Source organism: Schistocerca gregaria, chromosome 6 (assembly GCF_023897955.1).
Source record: "Schistocerca gregaria isolate iqSchGreg1 chromosome 6, iqSchGreg1.2, whole genome shotgun sequence".
In the NCBI taxonomy this organism is placed as follows: Eukaryota; Metazoa; Arthropoda; class Insecta; order Orthoptera; family Acrididae; genus Schistocerca; species Schistocerca gregaria.
Window position 1 is genome coordinate 269,993,659 of NC_064925.1, and position 19,352 is coordinate 270,013,010.

General features: G+C 43.4%; 1 protein-coding gene across 1 annotated transcript in view; it reads left to right on the top strand.

Annotated features, from left to right (window-relative positions):
- The first annotated feature begins 368 nt into the window (after window positions 1-368).
- Window positions 369-19,352, top strand: part of LOC126278829 (odorant receptor Or2-like) — a 41,055-nt gene continuing 22,071 nt past the window's right edge. The window contains exons 1-2 of the mRNA XM_049979105.1: window positions 369-719; window positions 10,711-11,159. Of these exons, the coding sequence (XP_049835062.1) occupies window positions 369-719; window positions 10,711-11,159 (800 nt within the window). The remainder of the gene's footprint in view (window positions 720-10,710; window positions 11,160-19,352) is intronic.

Genomic DNA, 19,352 nt, shown 5'->3' on the forward strand with positions numbered 1-19,352 from the left:
ATGATATGTAAAAACGTCGCGTGTGTCACGATCAACGACGATTGTACTACCGTACTTTGCTTCAAATGGCTCTGAGCACTATGGGACTTAACTTCTGAAGTCATTGGTCCCCTAGAACTTAGAACTACTTAAACCTAAATAACTTAAGGACATCACACACATCCATGCCCGAGGCAGGATTGGAACCTGCAACCGTAGCGGTCGCGCGGTTACTACCTTACTGTCTTGTGCCAAACGAACTAGCTTGGGAAACGATTATTCCAATAATTTCGTAATATCTGATCTTTTAACAGAATATATGATATTAACACTCGATGAATGCCCATAGTCATGTGAATCTATGCAGGGAATACCACCCTCCGGTCACGATGGGAATTGCACCTTCTGCGGCGGCGGCAGCAGAGTCTTCGGTAGCAGCGGCGGCAGCGGCGGCCAGCGACATGAACCACCTACTGCGGCCCCTGCACTGGACCGCTGTCCTGCGACACCCTCACGCCGCCGCCAGGTCACCTCTCCTCTTCCGGCTGTGCACCGCAGTGATGATATCCTTCACCCTGTGCTTCATCTGCTCCGAGAGCGCCGCGCTGATCCAACTGGGCACTGAGGACGTGGACGTCTTCATACTGCTGATCAGTACCGTAGACACTGCTACCATCTGGATCTTCCGTATGGTGCACACTGCTGTGTTCGAGCGCGACTTTCACAAGCTCGCTCTTCAGGTTAGTGGTGCGACGATTATAATGGATGCTGTTAATGACGCGCTGCCTCACATACACTATGTGGTCTAAAGTATTCAGACACCTGGTTGAACGGTTCTAGGCGCTTCAGTCTGGAACCTCGTGACCACTCCGGTCGCAGGTTCGAACCCTGCCTCGGGCATGGAAGTGAGTGATGTCCTTAGGTTAGTTAGGTTTAAGTAGTTCTGAGTTCTAGAAGACTGATGACCTAGATGTTAAGTCCTGTAGTGCTCAGAGCCATTTGACCATTTTTGAACCTGGCTGAAGATGACGTAACAGTATGTGACGCCCTCTAACGGTAATGCTGAAATTCAATATGGGGTTGGCCCACCCTTAGTCTCCATGACAGCTTCCACTCTCGCACGCATACGTTCATGTTGGTGTTGGAAGGTGTCTTGGGGAATGACAGCCCATTCTTCACAGACTGCTGCATTGAAGACAGGTATCGATGTCGGTCGGTGAGGCCTGGCACGAAGTCGGCGTTCCAAAACATTCCAAAAGTGTTCCGTGCGGTTCAGGTGAGAACTCTGTGCAGGCCCGTCCATTACAGAGGAGCTACTGTGGAGTAAGCACTCGGCCACAGGCCGTGCATTATGAACAGGTCAATAATTCAAGAACAGTCTTAGTCGCATTTATTATTGCTATAATACCGCCAACCGGTTTCAACCCGACGTAGGGGTCATCTTCTGGGCGTTTACACCATTGGTCGACTGCTGGTGTTGTCACTCCTGTCTACATAACGTTTTGACTGTTCAGCTTATATCCTAACTGGAAAATCGCCTCGTCTTCGTTCTGGAATTCACGGCCATGCCATGGATTCTTTATCTGAAAGAAGAGGCACAGAGTGGTACTATGAAGTCACCCTGTGTAGGAAAATCTGTCTTGTCCTAGTGAAAAGAAGTTGTGAGCCAGGTACACCTTTAACATACATGCTAACAATGACACTGAATGGCCAAATAAACTGGTAAACCTACCTAATATCGTGTAAGACACCCATTGAGCACCCAGAAGTGTCGAGCACGACGTGGCACGGACTCGAATAATGTCTGAAGTAGTGCTGGAGGGAACTGATGCCAAGAATCCTGCGTGGCTGTTCACAGGTGAGTAAGAGTAGGAGATGGTGGAGGTCTCTTCTGAACAGCACGTTGCAAGGCATCCCAGATGTCCTCAATAATGTTCACATCTGGGGAGTTTGGTGGCCAGCGGAAGTGCTTAAAAGCAGAAGAGTGTTCTTGGAGCCACTCTGTAGCAGTTGTGGACGTGTGGCGTATCGCATTATCCTGCTGAAATCGCCCAAGTCCTTTAGAATGCACAATGGACATGAATGTATCGAGGTGATCATTCAGGATGCTTACTTGCTTGTGACCTATCAAAGTCGCATCTAGAAGTATCAGTAGACCCATATCACTCCAACTCACGCGCCCCTTCACAGGGCCTTCACCAGCCTAAACAGTCAACTGGTGACATGCAGGCTCTATGGATTCATGAGATGCTGTCCATACTCGATCACGTACATCCGTTCGACACAATTTGAAACAAGACCCGTCCGACGAGGTAATATGTTTCCAGTCATCAACACTCCAATGTCGGTGATGACGGCCATAGACTAGGTGTAAGCCTTTGCGACGTGAGGTCATCAATGTACACGATCGGACCTTCGGCTTCGGAAACCCATATCGATGATGTTTCGTTGAATGGTTGGCAGGCTGTCATTTGTTGATGGCCCAACATTGGCAGTTTGCGGAAAGGTTACACTTCAGTCACTTTGAACGATTCTCTTCAGTCGTCGTTAGTTCCGTTCTTGCAAGATATTTTTCCGGCCGTAGCGATGTCGGAGATTCGATGTTTTACTAGATTACTGATATTCACGGTACACTTGTGAAACGCGGTACTGGAAAATTCCCATATCATCGCTACCTCGGACACGTTGTGTCACATCGCTCGTGGGCCGAGTGTAACACCACGTTCAGACTCACTGAAATCTTGACAAACTGCCATTTCAGCAGCAGGAACCGATCTATCAACTGCGCCAGCCACTTGTTGTCTTATAGAAGGTTACCGGCTGCAGGGCCCTATTCTGTCTGTTTACATATCTTCGAAAACTCAGACTTATACCAGTTTCTTTGGCGCTTCAGTATATTATATGCTATGTCTAATAGCCAGTCCATAGAACCTAAGACCTAAATTTACACAAGCTTTCATTTAATGTGGAAAGAAAGTGTGTAACACAAACAACCTTTCCATAAACACAATAATTTATTCAGTAGAGATTGCTGAATGATTTGTAATGTCAGTGCATATAACTGCTGATGAAGGTTTCTCAAGTTTCCAGGCGGGTGGTGGCGCTGATATATCGCGACGTTGCGGGAAGTGTCATGATAGCCATCTTATCCCGAAGTGTCGAGATTCGCGGGAAGCGGTGTCTTCATATGCGCTGCTTCTCCCCCCCCCCCCCTCCCCTCCTCCCCCCCCCCCCCCCACCACCACCACACCTACGTTACGCAGCGGTGGTGTGGCAATCCTGGGTCTGTGGCGGAGGATGTTGGTGGATGCGCTCTCGACTGTTGATGGATTGCCGCTATCGCAGCGTTTGAAGCGAAACAAGCGCTCTATCGTTTATGAGATAGAGAGGCCAGCGCATGTGCCGGTACTTACACAGTTCACTGCTAGTAGCGTCACGTGACCTTAATGTATTGTACCATAAGTAAGTATAAAATTAAAAGTAAAAATTCCTTTTTCGAAATTTGTCAACATACACTTTAATGTAATAACGTGAAGTCTCAAAATCAATAGTGTTCATCAAAATAACGTTTTATCAACAATATAAGTGGCGGTAAATAATAAGGCTAGGAAGCCAGACTTTGGTCATAATGTGCAAATTCATCTCAAAAATAAATGGTGCAAGTTTCAACATAATATAACAAAAATTATAGTCAGAATCCACGTTATTGAGAAAAATTGAAGGAGCTAAGTATTAGACTTAGAAATCTAAATATTTGTGTGATGCTTCAGTTCAACCTAAATATAATAACTAAGAGACCACGTTAAGCTACCTCTAACGGTTTTCGAGTAATTTAATGAAAACCAAATTTGTAAGTAAAACATACCCATTTGTAGTAGATTAAGCACTTGTAATTTTAGTGCTCGAAAATTTTGGTTACAGCACACGAGAAAACTTATTAAGTAATAGAGCTATAACAAATTTTAGGACCGTAATATTAATAACAACAAATACAAGGTCGTTTAAAGTTACAGTTCAGAGGTAACGATGTACCACCAGTTTCACTCTACAAATTCTAGAAAGCAAAGTTGTTGCTCAAGCAAGCTGAAACTTTTTCTGTGATTTCAGCCAACTTACCTGAAGGCAAGAAAAAATTAAGACGTTCCTAAATTGACTCATAACTTTGTTATTAAACCTTATGTGAGCGAGAAAGCGGTCGTTTAGGAACTGCTGCCTTGCGCATAAGGCAGATGACAGCTGGTGTTCCCTTGGCTGTCCGCTGTGGCACATACAGAAATACAGCCCGAGAGGCAGCGGGTTGGTTTACTTCGCACTCAGCTACTGTAAGACCCAGGTCTGTCAAACACCGGATTGCGCTCAGTCTTGGATGACGCCAGAGACAGACTGTGACAAAACGAGTGTTTTCTGTAATAACTGATAGTGAACTCGCGATGACTGTACCCCGTCCTGGGTCGCTTAGGTTTCGCTAAAGTACTTGTTAGTATGCCGTCCATGACTTCTTCAAATCCGCGTGACGAGTGGTGACTACTATTTCCATTTTTGTGGCCAGTATTTAATTCGAACATCTAATTGAGTTTTAGCAGTCAGGGCGAAGAACAATTTGGTAGGAACGTACCATAGAGATAGCCGCTGAACTGATAATTCTGCTGTTTAGGATAGAAAGATTCACTTTCAGTTGAACATAGTGACTTTCAAATTGTTGTGCTTTGAGATACTTTACTAAATATATGGATGAACTAGTACTCTGCACCTTCATGTATAATCATAGTCACGATTCCGCTAAGCGGAAAGGGAATAGAAATATTTCCTTCTGTGGGCTAGACAAGAATTAGGGCGTGCAGATTGGAAACTATGGTCAGTATATTCTTCGTCTCTTTCTGGATGACCACAAAAATAGTTGCCAGGCTCGACTGAGAAAGACAGATAACTAGAAACACTGACTAACTACATAAATTATCAACAACTAAAGTTCTAAATTTTACCCACCGCTCCACAGGTTCTACTCTGTGCTTCATTGGTATCCTTGATCCCTGTTGAGCAGGTTGTCGTGAATCCTTATTTCTGGGTATTCGATGATAATATTTTCCCAAAAGTCAGATACTTACCGCAATACCATCGTGTTTCCGCACTTGAATGGGTTCTTCCTTTATGCTGTGTTCTGCTGTGGCTGATTTTTCTGTGTGTCCTAGTCGAACACATCTGATATATTCTTCACAGCTTTTAGATATATAGTGTTTGTCCAATGTACTGTTTCCCGCATTCACATGGGATGCTGTATGTCCCTGGCGTGTTAAGCTGCAACTGGCCTTTGGCAGAACCTTGGAGCTCCCTCGTCTTCGATGGTGGGCGGAAAACGGTTTTGGTATTGTTTTTGCCCAGAAGTCGTGCAGTTTTGTCCAAGAACGAACCCACGTACTTAAGCAACGCGAGTGGTTTCTCTTCTTCTTCTTCTTCTTCTTCTTCTTCTTCTTCTTCTTCTGGGAGCTTCTTCCTTCCATTTTGGCGCCCAGTTGATCTGCGTTTCGCTGTAGCCATTTTGGTGGAAGGCCCTCCTTAGCTGTTACAGATCGGATGGTAGTCTGTCTTTGTCGCAGATAGCGCGCGCCCTATGTACCAGGGTGGTCACCACTGTCTTTGTGCTTGTTGCATGAAGGTATAGATCCGTGTGTATCTTCTCCCTATGAAGTGTACGGCCTAATGAACCATCTGCCTTCCTTTTAATTAGTATGTCAAGAATGGGGGGGAGGCATACACTTCCCTCCATTTCCATCGTAAATTTGATATTCGGGTGGATGCTGTTGAGGTGCTTCAGAAACTAATGTAGCGCCTGTCTGCCCCCACACGACAAAAATGTCATCGACATAGTGGAAAGAGGTCAAAAATGGTTGGTTCAAATGGCTCTGAGCACTATGGGATTTAACTTCTGAGGTCATCAGCCCCCTAGAACTTACAAATACTTAAACCTAACTAACCTAAGGACATCCCACAAATCCATGCCCGAGGCAGGATTCGAGTCTGCGATCGTAGCGGTCGCGTGGTTCCAGACTGAAGCGCCGAGAATCGCTCGGCCACCCCAGCCGGCCAGCTTTTTAACGAAATACATGGGGCGGGCCGAGGGTGTTATAAAACATTTTGGTAGTCCAAACAGGGAGTATTTGTACGACATGTATAATACGAGCTGGAATGTTCCTAGAACAAAAATCCACCTTTGGTCTGCTTCACTCGAAGCTTTGTCCTGACAAACACTTGTGACCTCGTCAAGAGATTTTAATGGCATAGTTTCTTAACAGTTTGCATGTAAAGGCCATAATCTGTCACCTCATTGTGGTATTCCTAAAAAAAATAAAAAAAAAACTCTCAGCATCTGATTCTCGGATGATAGTTTGGTCCTCACCTTTTTCGGCAGAGGAGAATCGCCACATTCCACTACCGGGTTGGCTCCTGTGTCTGGGGGTCACAGTCACACACCCACCAGTGGGTGAGTAAGTTATATTGGCTAGTCCCTCAGTTCGGCGTGCTTTTTAATTCGTTTTGAGGTGTCAGTGAAAATAGCGGACGGCAACCTGTATCCTATTCAAAATATTGCTCAAGGTGTCGCAAACCCGTGACTGATTTTTCCCTTTTTCCACTGATCTTCAAGAATAGGGGCGACCTCTTCCTTTTGATTCCCAGTTCTTCACAGAGAGATAGTCTGCATCTGTGTTCTACGTTATTCACATCTGCCGGGCTACACTGAAATCTTCTATGGCCCCCAGGCACTTTGTCTCTTGCCGGTACATTGTTGCTTTACGCTTCCGCCAACGCAACATGGAGTGTTGCAGTGTTGTTCGTCCCTAATGTCCTCATTGTCAACGGGACGCTGTGCCCTAATCTTCCTTCCTTCCTCTTTCATGTACTGAAAACTATTGAATGCACAATAGTCGAATCTGTCAATTTCTGTTACGCTTTGTTTTGGCTGCTGTGGCAGCCTTGTACAGTACTTTGAAGCCAAGACACCTTTGTGTAACATGACTGGAAACTGCACGAGACTTTGGCAGATAATGAAGCATTATCTCAAAAAGCTGTGCAGATATTCAGTTGTAACTAAATCTGATTTTAAAGTGGTACAACGATTGTAACGTTGCTTTAAGTCTGAAATTTAAAGCTGTTCTGGCACGCAATTTACAAAGAATGGCACGTTGTCAACAGAGACTAAGTGATTGACAGCGCAACGGCACGTGTACTGAAACAGTCTGGGAATGCCCATTGACTGATCGAAACCAGTGAAAGAAAGTAATGTTTTTCTTAATGATGTTCTCAAAAACACAGGAAATATGTAAAATAGTTAATTTCACAAAACGCAAGATTTTGTAGCATACCTCTATGATATCGATTATGCATAAGTAGTAGCCAACACTTGTAACTACCTGGTCGTATTAACGTGTTGGGATATGAAATTAGATATTCAGATTAGGTCAGTCGTAGCTAAATCGGGTGGAGGATATCGGTAATGTGAAATCAGTCAAAAAAGGAGATGATTTACAACACACTTCCACACTGTTGCAGCTAGAAGTAATTGAAAAGGGCTGAGAAGTAAGTGAGCTACCACATTAATTTCCTAGAGTGGAGGTTGCCTAGCTGTTATCTCAAAGCAGGCTGATACAGCTACCTCTACTGCTGCTTTCTGTGCAGTCCACATTGCCTTCAAATACCACCAGGAAGTTTCATATTTTCTCGCTCGCTACACACAAACTATTTCTTTAACAGAACAGGTCTTTTCGTAGAAAATTTAATGAAGTAACACTTTGTACTCGGACGCGTTTTCGATATAGGCCTTAGTTTACAAATTATTCAACAAAAACATGCAAAACTGACCTATAAAACAGTTTACTTGTATAACTCAGTAACCGTGGCCTCTAGTAAAATCGTAATCCAGTAAAAAATACAACTACAAATAGGTATGGTTCACCTTCTCTGTAGGACTAATAGTTCTCAAGGAGCAGAATATGAAAATCTTGCAAACGGTATTTAAAGGTTGCATAAAACTCAGCGGTAGGGACATCTGAATTACCGAGTTTATTCTTCTGACTTCGTTCAAGTAATCTGAAGAAATACTCTTTGTATTATATAAATCTCTTTCAGACACAATTGAAGTGAGTTTCTTAGCCCATTAGCCCCTGTATTTATTTTTTTCTTGTGTTCTTTTTGTTGCTATGTCTCTAAAATGTATAAATGACACATTGTAATTATTCTCACGAAAGCCATTTGCGCGTTTAGCGAGATAATTGGTGTTGACTTATGATACCGCAAGGTGCTTTCACTACCTAAATGTATAAAGATTACCACTTCGGCAGACTAAATAGGTTATTAAAAGTTATTACTACTCCTACATATAGAAATTTTGTATGAATTTATTATAAACTCTTCGTCATAAAATTTATATTTTATAAATAATACAACTGATAACGATTCCATGCCTAAAATAAGCAAATACTTCAACACTACTACATGTGAAACGGAATAAAACAATCTATACACAATCTCACTAACCATTGGGACTCACTGTTCGCACAATAGATTTACAATCCTTCTTTCCTCTTGTTCCTTGAACGACGTGCTCAGTTTTATCAGATCTAACAGAATCTGATATACGACTATCAGAAGGTTCCCTTGATGCAGAAGGGTCCTTTGGTTAAACTTCGGTAGCTCTGCAAGTACATTGTTGCTACTTCCTGTGGTGGACAGTCCACCCTAATCAGGCAACTGCTGTTGAGCGGCAGGGCCGGGCCACATAAGCCACATTCACAGTTTATAACAACAACATTTTTAATACACTTTTCTTTAGGAAATAAAATTGTATCTTCAAAATTTTTGTGGTATGGTAAGTTAGCAAAGAATCCTTACAATCACAGGCAAGCGCCCTGTCCAAACAACAACATTAATCTTTAAACATACATTAAGTGATTGGCAAGTTAATTAAAAAAGGTGTAGCCCGTGCTACTACCCAATTTTAGAGGATGGGGTGGGGGGTGGGGGGGGGGGGGAGAAAATGGCAAACATTAATTCCCCTGACGTAGCCTTAAAGGACGAGGGCAAGTAGCATAATACCACCAAATCAGCATAGAAATTTAAACTACACAAGTAGGTTAGCATATGCTCACTGAAACTGTGGAGCTCATTTAAATTACCCCTTAACGGATAGTGATAAACAGTCAAGTGAGACTACCATTTCACTATTTGCGAGTGAACAAGTAATGCAATTAGATTACACAGAACGTACAGATTGAATGGTAGGCCTGTGCTTTAAACCAACTATAACAGCCGCCCCACAGCTCAGTGTAACAGGAAAAATATTACAGTTTCACCATACTGGCTTATGCCGGCCGTCACTCCGAACAGCAATAGTACCAATTAATATACCTTGCTTACTCTGACTGTATCACTCCACAAAATCCAGATAAACCTTTATCCAAGCACAATAACAAGTGTTTACTTAAACAGCACTACATAGAGGGGACCTTTTGGTTGACAAGACAACAGTCATGGTGCCGGTACTGAGGAAGCAATGATCAGTATGACATGCTCACCATAAGCATGACAAGCAATTCTCACCAAATCCTTTTTGAAATCCCTTACAGATCCAAATCAGGGCAGGGCCACACGACTGGATTCGGGTAATGTGGCCGAGTCCAGTTCCCACACTACAAGCCAGGTTCGGTCCTGCAAACGTGTCGAACACATCACAACCACTGACTGCGTCGTGCCCCGGCCTGCCCAACCACACTCCCCCTGATTCCCCCAGCGCCGCTCGGCTCTCCGGCTGTCTCTCTCTAGCGCCACATGCCCGTCGCGGCTAAAAGCCACGTCAAACGGCCGATCCCAAACATCACACCATGCCGACCCGACCGATCAATAAATACCAGCCGGCACGGCTCACTTCCCTCTTGAGTTCCATCTGAGAAATGTTTTGGATTTTTCCTTTATTACACAAAGTCCAACTGTTTTGTGTGCGACATCTAACATCCATGTGAAGATAGACCCGTACCGTTTCTTGCTTCTCATTCCAGTACGGTAGTATGCTAGATTCTGATCAATCTGATTTGTACCCCTCAATTATTTATTATATTTGGCTACGAGTTTTGGTCTGGGAATCATTACATTTTGCTTTTTAGTTTCGAAGACAGCTTGACTTGGTCGACTTTTTCTCAATTCCTGTCGCAACATATTTACCATATTCATTTGCGAATAATTTTCTTCTTTTCCAGTCGATATTTATTTGGAATTCTGTTTTCTCTATCGGTGCCAACATGGTAATCACAACACTGCAGAAAGAAAACAGTGACGTCCCTGAAAATCTATTGTGCAATTTCACCTGACAAAGGAAGTAAACGAATTGCCACCTTGCCAAAAAACTACTCGCAGACAGCATTATATTTAGAACCTTTTCCCTGTTACAGTTCATAATGTATCAAATATGTATCTTTGATGTTGAGACCACAAATGTTATAGTTAGATCTAGTGGGCTTACCACGAACGAACTGCTAAGACTTTCCCCTAATGACCTTGATCTCATTATGGCAATACGTAACACTAATCTTGCCTTCTTTCGTTCCAAGATTTCCTACAGGTCCGCTTTCTTGAAGAAATTAATAATGGTAGTATTAGCTAAGAAGCTCCATAATTTTCCTTATCAGCGGCATTCTTTCTTATGTCACGTGTTAAGTGTTACATAACTCTCTTACTTGTCTGCAGGTAGGCGATGACTTCGCTGAGTTCTTGACTTGGGACGACATTCCAGTGATACGCTCGAAGTTTCGCTTGGTGCGCCGTTTCACACTGACTTTCGTGTGGTTCGGCCTGTCCGCCTGTTCCTACTTTCTGGTCTCCCCTGTGAGTGCTGAGGGCCTGCCCTTCATACTGGCTCTGCCCTACGACGCGTCTACGCCCTTGGGCTTTTCCGTCTCGTGGCTCTTCTGCACCGTAGTGTGCCTCCACGCCGTGGTGATGACCATGGCGCTCGACTCTTTCAACGTCAGCCTCATCGCGCAGCTACGTATACAACTCACACTGCTCAGCAGCAAAATTGTCTCTCTCGCCAAAGAGATGTCTGACAGACCTGTACACTCTTCAGAATCGCCTTCCTACGGCGAGCTTCATTACCGACTGAAGAAATGCATCCTTCATCATCAAGCCATTATCAAGTAAGAAATTTCAACTATATTACCTGCATATTTGTGTACAGTGTCATGCATGTAGCTGCAGTAATCAACTGTATAGGAAATTTACCTACCATTTATGAGTGTCACCTTATATCCTGGTTCAGATTCCACCACTCTTTACACATTTTGACCTATTTTCAAGCTATTTTTAGATCGCCTTCTAAAATCGTAAAAGAAGGAAAAGATAAAAAAATCTTATTAAGAGTAATAACACACAAAATGTACCAAGTTTTAATGAGGATCAACAAACATTGCAGCATTATTTATGTAATAGAAGAAAAACAATGGATTTTAGGTCAACTCGTGTCAGAAAGTGTGAGTCTGAAATAAGCATTTATTATACAACACTACAATATGATTGAGATTACAAGAATTAACAACTTAAATACGAACTATTACTGTTCCACAAGAATTACAATTATAAATTTTTAATATGTCTATGTTCCTTCAAGTAACGATAGAATATTCGAAAATCGTTAGCCTAAGAAAAAAGATGTTCAAAGTGACACATGTAACACAATTCAAGTGGTATCACATGAAGTAACTAATTCTCCTGTTTCTCCCACATATTGTAGTTCATCTCGTAATGGTGTCACCGACTGGATAACGATGCCATTCGAGTAACTACACTACTGGCCATCAAAATTGCTACACCAAGAAGAAATGCAGATGATAAACGGGTATTCATTGGACAAATATATTATACTAGATCTGACATGTGATTACATTTTCACGCAATTTGGGTGCATAGATCCTGAGAAATCAGTACCCAGAACAACCACCTCTGGCCGTAATAACGGCTTTAATATGCCTTGGCATCGAGTCAAACAGAGATTGGATGGTGTGTACAGGTAGAGCAGCCCATGCACCTTCAACACGATGTGACAGTTCATCAAGAGTATTGACCGGCGTATTGTGACGATCCAGTTGCTCGGCCACCATCGACCAGATGTTTTCAGTTGGTGAGAGATCTGGGAATGTGCTGGCCAGGGCAACAATCGAACATATTTTGTATCTAGAAAGGCCCGTACAGGAGGTAGTCCATTATCCTGCCGATATGTAGGGTTTCGCAGGGATCGCAACACATCTGAAATGTAAAATCCATTGTTCAATATGCCGTCAATTCGAACAAGAGCTGACCGAGACGTGTAACCAATGGCAACCCATAACATCATGCGTGCGCTCACCGCGATGTCACCAAACACGGATGCGACCATCATGATGCTGCAAACAGAACCTGGATTAATAGGAAAAATATGACGTTTTGCCAGTCGTGCACCCAGGTTCGTCGTTGAGTGCACCATCGCAGGCGCTCCTATCTGTGATACGACGTCAATGGTAACGGCAGCCTTGGTCTCCAAGTTGATCGTCCATTCTGCTGCAAACGACGTCGAACTGTTCGTGCAGATGGTTGTTGTCTTGCAAACGTCCCCATCTGTTGATTCAGGGAACGAGACGTGGGCTGCACGATCCGTTAAAGCCATGCGGATAAGATGCCTGTCATCTCGACTGCTAGTGATACGAGGCCGTTGGGATCCAGCACGGCGTTCCGTATTACCCTCCTGAACCCACTGATTACATATTCTGCTAACAGTCATTGGATCTCGACCAACCCGAGCAGCAATGTCGCGATACGACAAGCTGAAATCGCGATAGGCTACAATCAGTCCTTTATCAAAGTCTGAAACCTGATGGTACGCATTTCTCTTCCTTACACGATGCATAACAACGAAGTTTCCCCCGCAACGCCGGTCAACTGCTGTTTGTGTATGAGAAATCGGGTGGAAACTTTCCTCATGTCTGCACGTTGTAGTTGTCGCCGCCGGCGGCAGCCTTGTGTGAGTGCTCCGAAAAGCTGATCATTTGCAAATCGCAGCATCTTGTTCCTGTCGGTTAAATTTCGCGTCTGTAGCACGTCATCTTCGTGGTGTAGCAATTTTAATGTCCAGTAGAGTACATATATCGCAACCCACAGACGGAGGTTTACAGGGACCCTAAGTGTAAGTGCCAAATGATTCAGGAAGCGATAAGCAGTAAGATAGAGCCATTCCTATTGCAATATTGAGATCAAGTTGATATGCAAAATAATGAAATTGATCAATTTATCACCTGTGTGGCCACCCATCCTCGGTCCCGACCACGCCCACCCCCACCCGCAGCCATGTCAACCTCCGCCCCCAGATGACGTCAAATGTTATCTCAGCTGCATGTGTGCCCCATCCCCAACCTCTCCATGCCGCTCCCCAACTTCCCTCCTCACAACCTCCCCTATTGGTTGAAATTACGAATTTTGGTGGGAGCTTCGAATTTTGGCGAAAATTTCGAAGTTTCGTAGGAATTTCTTTGTCCCAAGGGTGGAAAGACAAAGTTCACCCCCAACAAATGGCTCTGAGTATTATGGGACCTATCATCTGAGGTCATCAGTCCCCTAGAACGTAGAACTACTTAAACCTTACCAACCTACAGACATCACACGCATCCATGACCGAGGCAGGATTCGAACCTGCGACCGTAGCAGTCTCGCAGTTCCGGACTGAGCGCCTAGAACCGCAAGACCACCGCGGCCGGCTCTCCCCCAACACATGGGAACTGTCCAGATACGGGAGAGGAAGGTTAAGCTAGTGTACTTTATTTATTTTGATCAGGAAACTGATACAAAGATCAATCTTAATTACATAACTGATCTCAAAGGTCTGGCTTCATTACACAGCCATATGCATAGTGCTACACAAGGATGACATAAAATCGCAATCGAACTTAGAAACTAATGATGCCATACTGCTGGTGTTATCCTGCTGTTAAAAAATTTCCCAATACCACTCGAAACTAGAGACAGACACACTGTAACTCTACCTTACACCTACAAGCTGGCAGGAAAAAGGCTGGGGTGTAAGATACTGCCCTTATTGTTTTCGACCGGAAATACGTTCAACTGAAAAGATACTGGTGTTGGAGAGATAGGAGTTTAAAAAGTGTATTACCTTTAAGCATACAGTATCTACCGTTGTTTGACGTCAGAATTCGCTACAGATGTCAGCTGAAAAACCATCCTGCGGTGATCGAAACCAATACACGCTACCACAACTGATGAAAAAAAAAAGGCATCACAGTTGTGATTACACTTCGAAATTGTCGTGAAAAAGCCAGCACTCGTAATGAATAGGTCATAAAGCAACACATGTAATTTGGAAAACCGTCATCATAAAGACTGCAGAGAAGGTGGTAGTTGAATGTGCGTTCTCCTCGATTGGCGTCAACAAACTGCCAAAAATCGAGGTCCCCTTCCTCCCTCCCTCGATCACTCTAATCCTACACCCACCTACGGGGGAGAGGAGGGGGGGGGGGACCAAGCACCTTCAATAGGCCAGCTGCTCTGCGCGACGCGGTCAGGCCGCTGTCCGCCCTTTGCAGCCAACCTCAGCTGTCGCTCTCCACCCTCGGCTTTCTACTATCTCGCCGCCTCCTTAAGGAGCGTCCTAGACAACATAAAAGGGAATTTAAGCAGCATTACTCCGCCCATCTGGAGAACGGTCCAGATCGGCACTCGGCTTTCCAGCATCTGGCCGCCGTCTTAACACGACGCTCCTATGCCAACACAGTAACGTGTATAGGCAACTAAACAATAAGACATAAAAAGACGGCCTCCTCAAGTGAAACTTGTTCGTCTAAAATACAGCGATACAGCCACATACGCCATCCCCCCCCACCTCCACCCTGGAGAGATACAGGCTATGTGCGGTTTCCACCACAGCAGGGACGCCCCCAGCACCCTCTTGCCCACAGCAGCCTGCCATTCAGTGATGGAGAACGATTTTATTTAAAGTCAATACATATATAATAAAGTATCTATAAGAAAAGGAAAACACATTTGCGACCATAATAAATGTCCTCTTTCCAGAAAAATAGATAAAATCCATTTCCTTTTAGTTTTATGAGCATAATCGTTATAGATTTTACTGCAGTCGCATCTCATTATTTAGTGAATTCCAGCGAAGTGTACCGCCACCGATCACAAATCATCAGCAGTGGCATGCTCACCCTGCGTAAAATCAGGAATATAGAAACTTGGACCATTTTGATGCGAGAACTACCGTTCACTGCAGTAAGTTCTTGTTATTTCGAAACCGTCATCGGAGTAAAGAAGTATAGTGATTTTAAACTCCAACGAAAGAAAGCTATATTAAGCAATTTCTTCCAGCAAAAGGAGACGTTACACATGTATATCAAATTTGAATAGGGAAAGATATCAGTTGGACTACATCCTGATACAAAAAAGGTTTGGGAACTGTTTGAAGAATGCTAAATCTTATCCAGGAGCGGATATAGATTCAGACCACAACCTAGTGATAGGAGAAATACAAATGAAGTTGAAAAATGTCTGAAGAGGTAAAGCAAAGGAAAGTCTAAACATAGAAAGAATCAAAGAGATAGGAAAGGTATCAGATTTATGGAAAAATGGTAAAGAGGTAGTGTTGATGAAAGTGTTAATGACAAATGGATAAAAATGAGGGAAGGACTCATGGACTCAGCCAAAGAAGTACTAGGTATTAGAGTATCCCAAAGCACCAGGAAAGAATGGACAACAGAAAATATGTTGAAAAAGAGCGGAGAAAGTGGAAAGTGTAGAAACTGAAGAAGGCAAAAAGAGGTACAGAAAACTGAATAATGAACTAACAAGAGAAACTGAAGAAGCAAGAGAAAAATGGATGAAACCGAAATGCAACGAACTAGAGAAAATGGAGAGAGAGGGAAAGCTTAAAATGATGTATAAACGGGCTAGTGAGATAGTTTTTGAATGTGTAAGAAAGAGGAATAACTTGGAAATAGAAAGAAAGGATGGTACTCTAGCAGGAGAACCACAGGAGAATTTGAACAGATGGCTAGAATGTCTGTATAAGGGGGACGAAATGCAAAGCGAAATTAAGGTTGAAGAGAAGCAATACGTGCCGGTAGATGTAAAGGGATTTACCATCCTGGAAGCAGCAGCAGAAAAGGCGCTGAAGGAGATGAAGAATAGGAAGGCATGTGGAATGATGATTTGCCAGCAGAACTGTTGAACGGTCTAGGAAACAAGGCAAGAAAAGAAATAGTCTACTTCTGTAACAAGATATATGACAAAAGGGAATGGCCCGAGGACTTCCTTGCGATAGCTATGATACCAATAGAGAAAAAGAGAAACACTAAAAATGTGAAGAGCACCTTACCATATGTCTAATATTTCATGCCGCTGAAGTCTTGCTGAGATTGTTGAATAGAAGGTTATATGACAAGCTGGATAGAGGGATTGCAGAGGAGCAGTTCGGATTTAGAAGAGTAAAAGGAACAAGAGATGCTATTGCCCTGCTAAGAACTAGAGGCGAAAGATATATGGAAAAGGTTAGAGAAATCTTTGCTGTTTTTATAGATTTAGAAAAGACTGTTAACAGACTTCAGTGGAACATGGGATGCAAATAAACACAGCAAAAATAAAGAGTTTGGTCATCTCTACAAGACGCATACTGTCCATTATTAAAATAGGACAATCTACCATTAGCCAAGTAAGTGAGTTTAAATATCTTGAAATCAAAATAACTAAAGACTTGAGATGTCACCAGAAGGTGAAAACTCGAAATGCCATAGCGATGGAGGCATTCAACAGAAAGAGGAGACTCTTATGTGGCAAATTAGATAAAGGACTAAGGAAAAGGCATGGCAAATGTTCTGTCTGGAGGGTAGCACTATGTGGGGCAAAATCATGGTCGCTGAGACGAGAGGATGAAAAAAGGTTCGAAGCATTTGAGATGTGGATGTGGAGGAGAATGAAGAGAATAAGCTGGATGGAAAGATTGAGTAATGAAAGAGTATTGGAAAGGGTTGGTGAGAGAAGATGTCTGCTGAAGGTTGTAAGAGAAAGGAAAAAGAACCGGTTGGGACATTTATTGAGAAGGGAGTGCTTGCTAGTAGATGCTTTGGAAGGATTGGTTTGTGGGAGTAGAATGAGAGGAAGAAGGAGACACAAGATTATAGACGACATAAAGGAAAGGGGAAATTATGCAGACCTGAAGAGGATGGCAGAAGGCCGGACAGCCTGGAGAACTACCATGTGAAAACCTGCCTTTTGGCAGAACACAGATGATGATGATTCCAGCTTGTTGAACAAATCACACGACCTGAGAGCATCTCTCCCGTTCAGCGTCAGGCATGTGTGTATTACAAACATTTCATATAATCTCTCACGCCATTGGCACATTCATTTTACGTTTGCCAACAAGAAGCTGTAATTCTGGAGAAAGTAGATTTTTTGTACACCATGACAGGGTTCCTTGTACCAGTGCGATGCTATTCATACTAGCGTTTACGAAACAAATAATGAGAGCCTGTCGCGCCCTGTGAAGGTGGGAGATCTAAATTTCGTTAAAAGGTGTCTCTAAACAAAAAAACAAAAAAAAAAGATCTCTACAATCATTTCGCGGTGCCCTAGCCATCTCTTCCACCTGCCAGGCGGCATATCATTGATATCAGTTTGATAGGCTAATTAATTTATATGGTGATGAAAGTAACTTTGCATGGCGAATTATTTTCTTTTCAGCAGTCGGATTAAATTCACCAGCTAGGACCGCTGGGAATCGATGGAAAACGTTCATTTCGAGGAACACTATTGAGAAATGACACCTGAAGCTGGCCACAAAGGGATTCTACCGCCCACAACATACTTTTCGCAAAAGAACTGCGCAATTAAAACACGATCATAATGCCTACGTCATCGTCACCTTGTATAATAAGCGGTTTTGAATCTGCAGGCACACACAGACACACACACACACACACACACACACAAGTCGCTGACAGTGCTACGCTTTCAGGTATAAATGCTGTCTGCCATTTGGAATCAAGTCTTTCCATTCTACCACGTATGCAAGTTGTACCTTGTAGAGACGGCTTACAATGGTTACAGCCACCGGTGAATCATATTTGTGCCACAGTCATATCTCGAAACGAGTCACCCTTTTTTTAGAACCTATCTGCTAAGGATCCCATATACCAAGAACCCCAGCGTTGTTTTCAGACAGTCCATCTTATAACTGCTTCCAAGTCTCTGCCCCGTCCTCCCTGCAACTTTGTCCACGTGATCGTCCCAATTTAAGTCTTACATCTACGGAAGTAGGACAGCACTATATCTGAGACCTTCTGCATTCTTTGGGGAAACAGGATGATCTGGGTTAATGAGACAGGAGCGCGTTTTGACCACTTGGTGGAAATGGGAACATGGTGTCATAGCTCCGCCAACCGTGTACATTGTGTAAGGCCAGCGGCAAACAAAGACTTCGCTGCAACACTAGGTAGTAGAAGAGATAGTAACAGCAGTTACGGTGCTGTTTCTCATTGTAAAATTTAAGAAAACTACACATCATACATGGCATGGGGAAAGATGCCGTACCTCCAAACTACATACAGGTAGTCCGAAGGAGATGTGTGTCTCTCGGGGTGCATTCATGTCTATCATCCAAACATATGTGACGATCCTGTTAAATGTACAGCTATTTATCCATTGGAGCAGGTGGTTATTGATCAACGTCGCTTGTAGAGACCGACGTAAAGTATCATCGCCTGTATTGTACTAGAAACGTCTCCCACATGTTATCATTCGCAGGAGGGGGACCCTGTTTCGTTATTCGATACACCGCTTTTCCTGCTGTAAAACGCTTTGTACGCCGTCATTAATAATTTTTCTGCCACGACTTCGACGTCTGTGTCAGATTATGAACTGACCTTAACACGTTTGGTCCATTGACTCCTCCAGGAAAGACAGTGTAAATCACATTATGTGGTAAGCAATAGCGTACCTGCACTGTTGGGGAGGAAACAACACCGCCGATGTACTGTAATAATAAGCATCATAGCTGATAGTGCGATCAATTTTAGAAATTTTATCGCAATTTCAGCACTGATCAATGACGCAGCAGCATGCTTACCAATTTGTGTATCATCTCTAAACAGCCCCTCTACTACTTTGCGAGTACCATCGCGAATGTAAGTAGATAACTGCGCAGTATGTTGATTCATTGTTAATTCTCGAACATATACACCAAAGTATACCAGACAGCGGCGTACCTATCTCTACCACTTCGATCATAGTGCGTATCTTACGATCTTTCTCTATGTGTATGGGAGTCACAGGGCATTCTAGCATTCTTA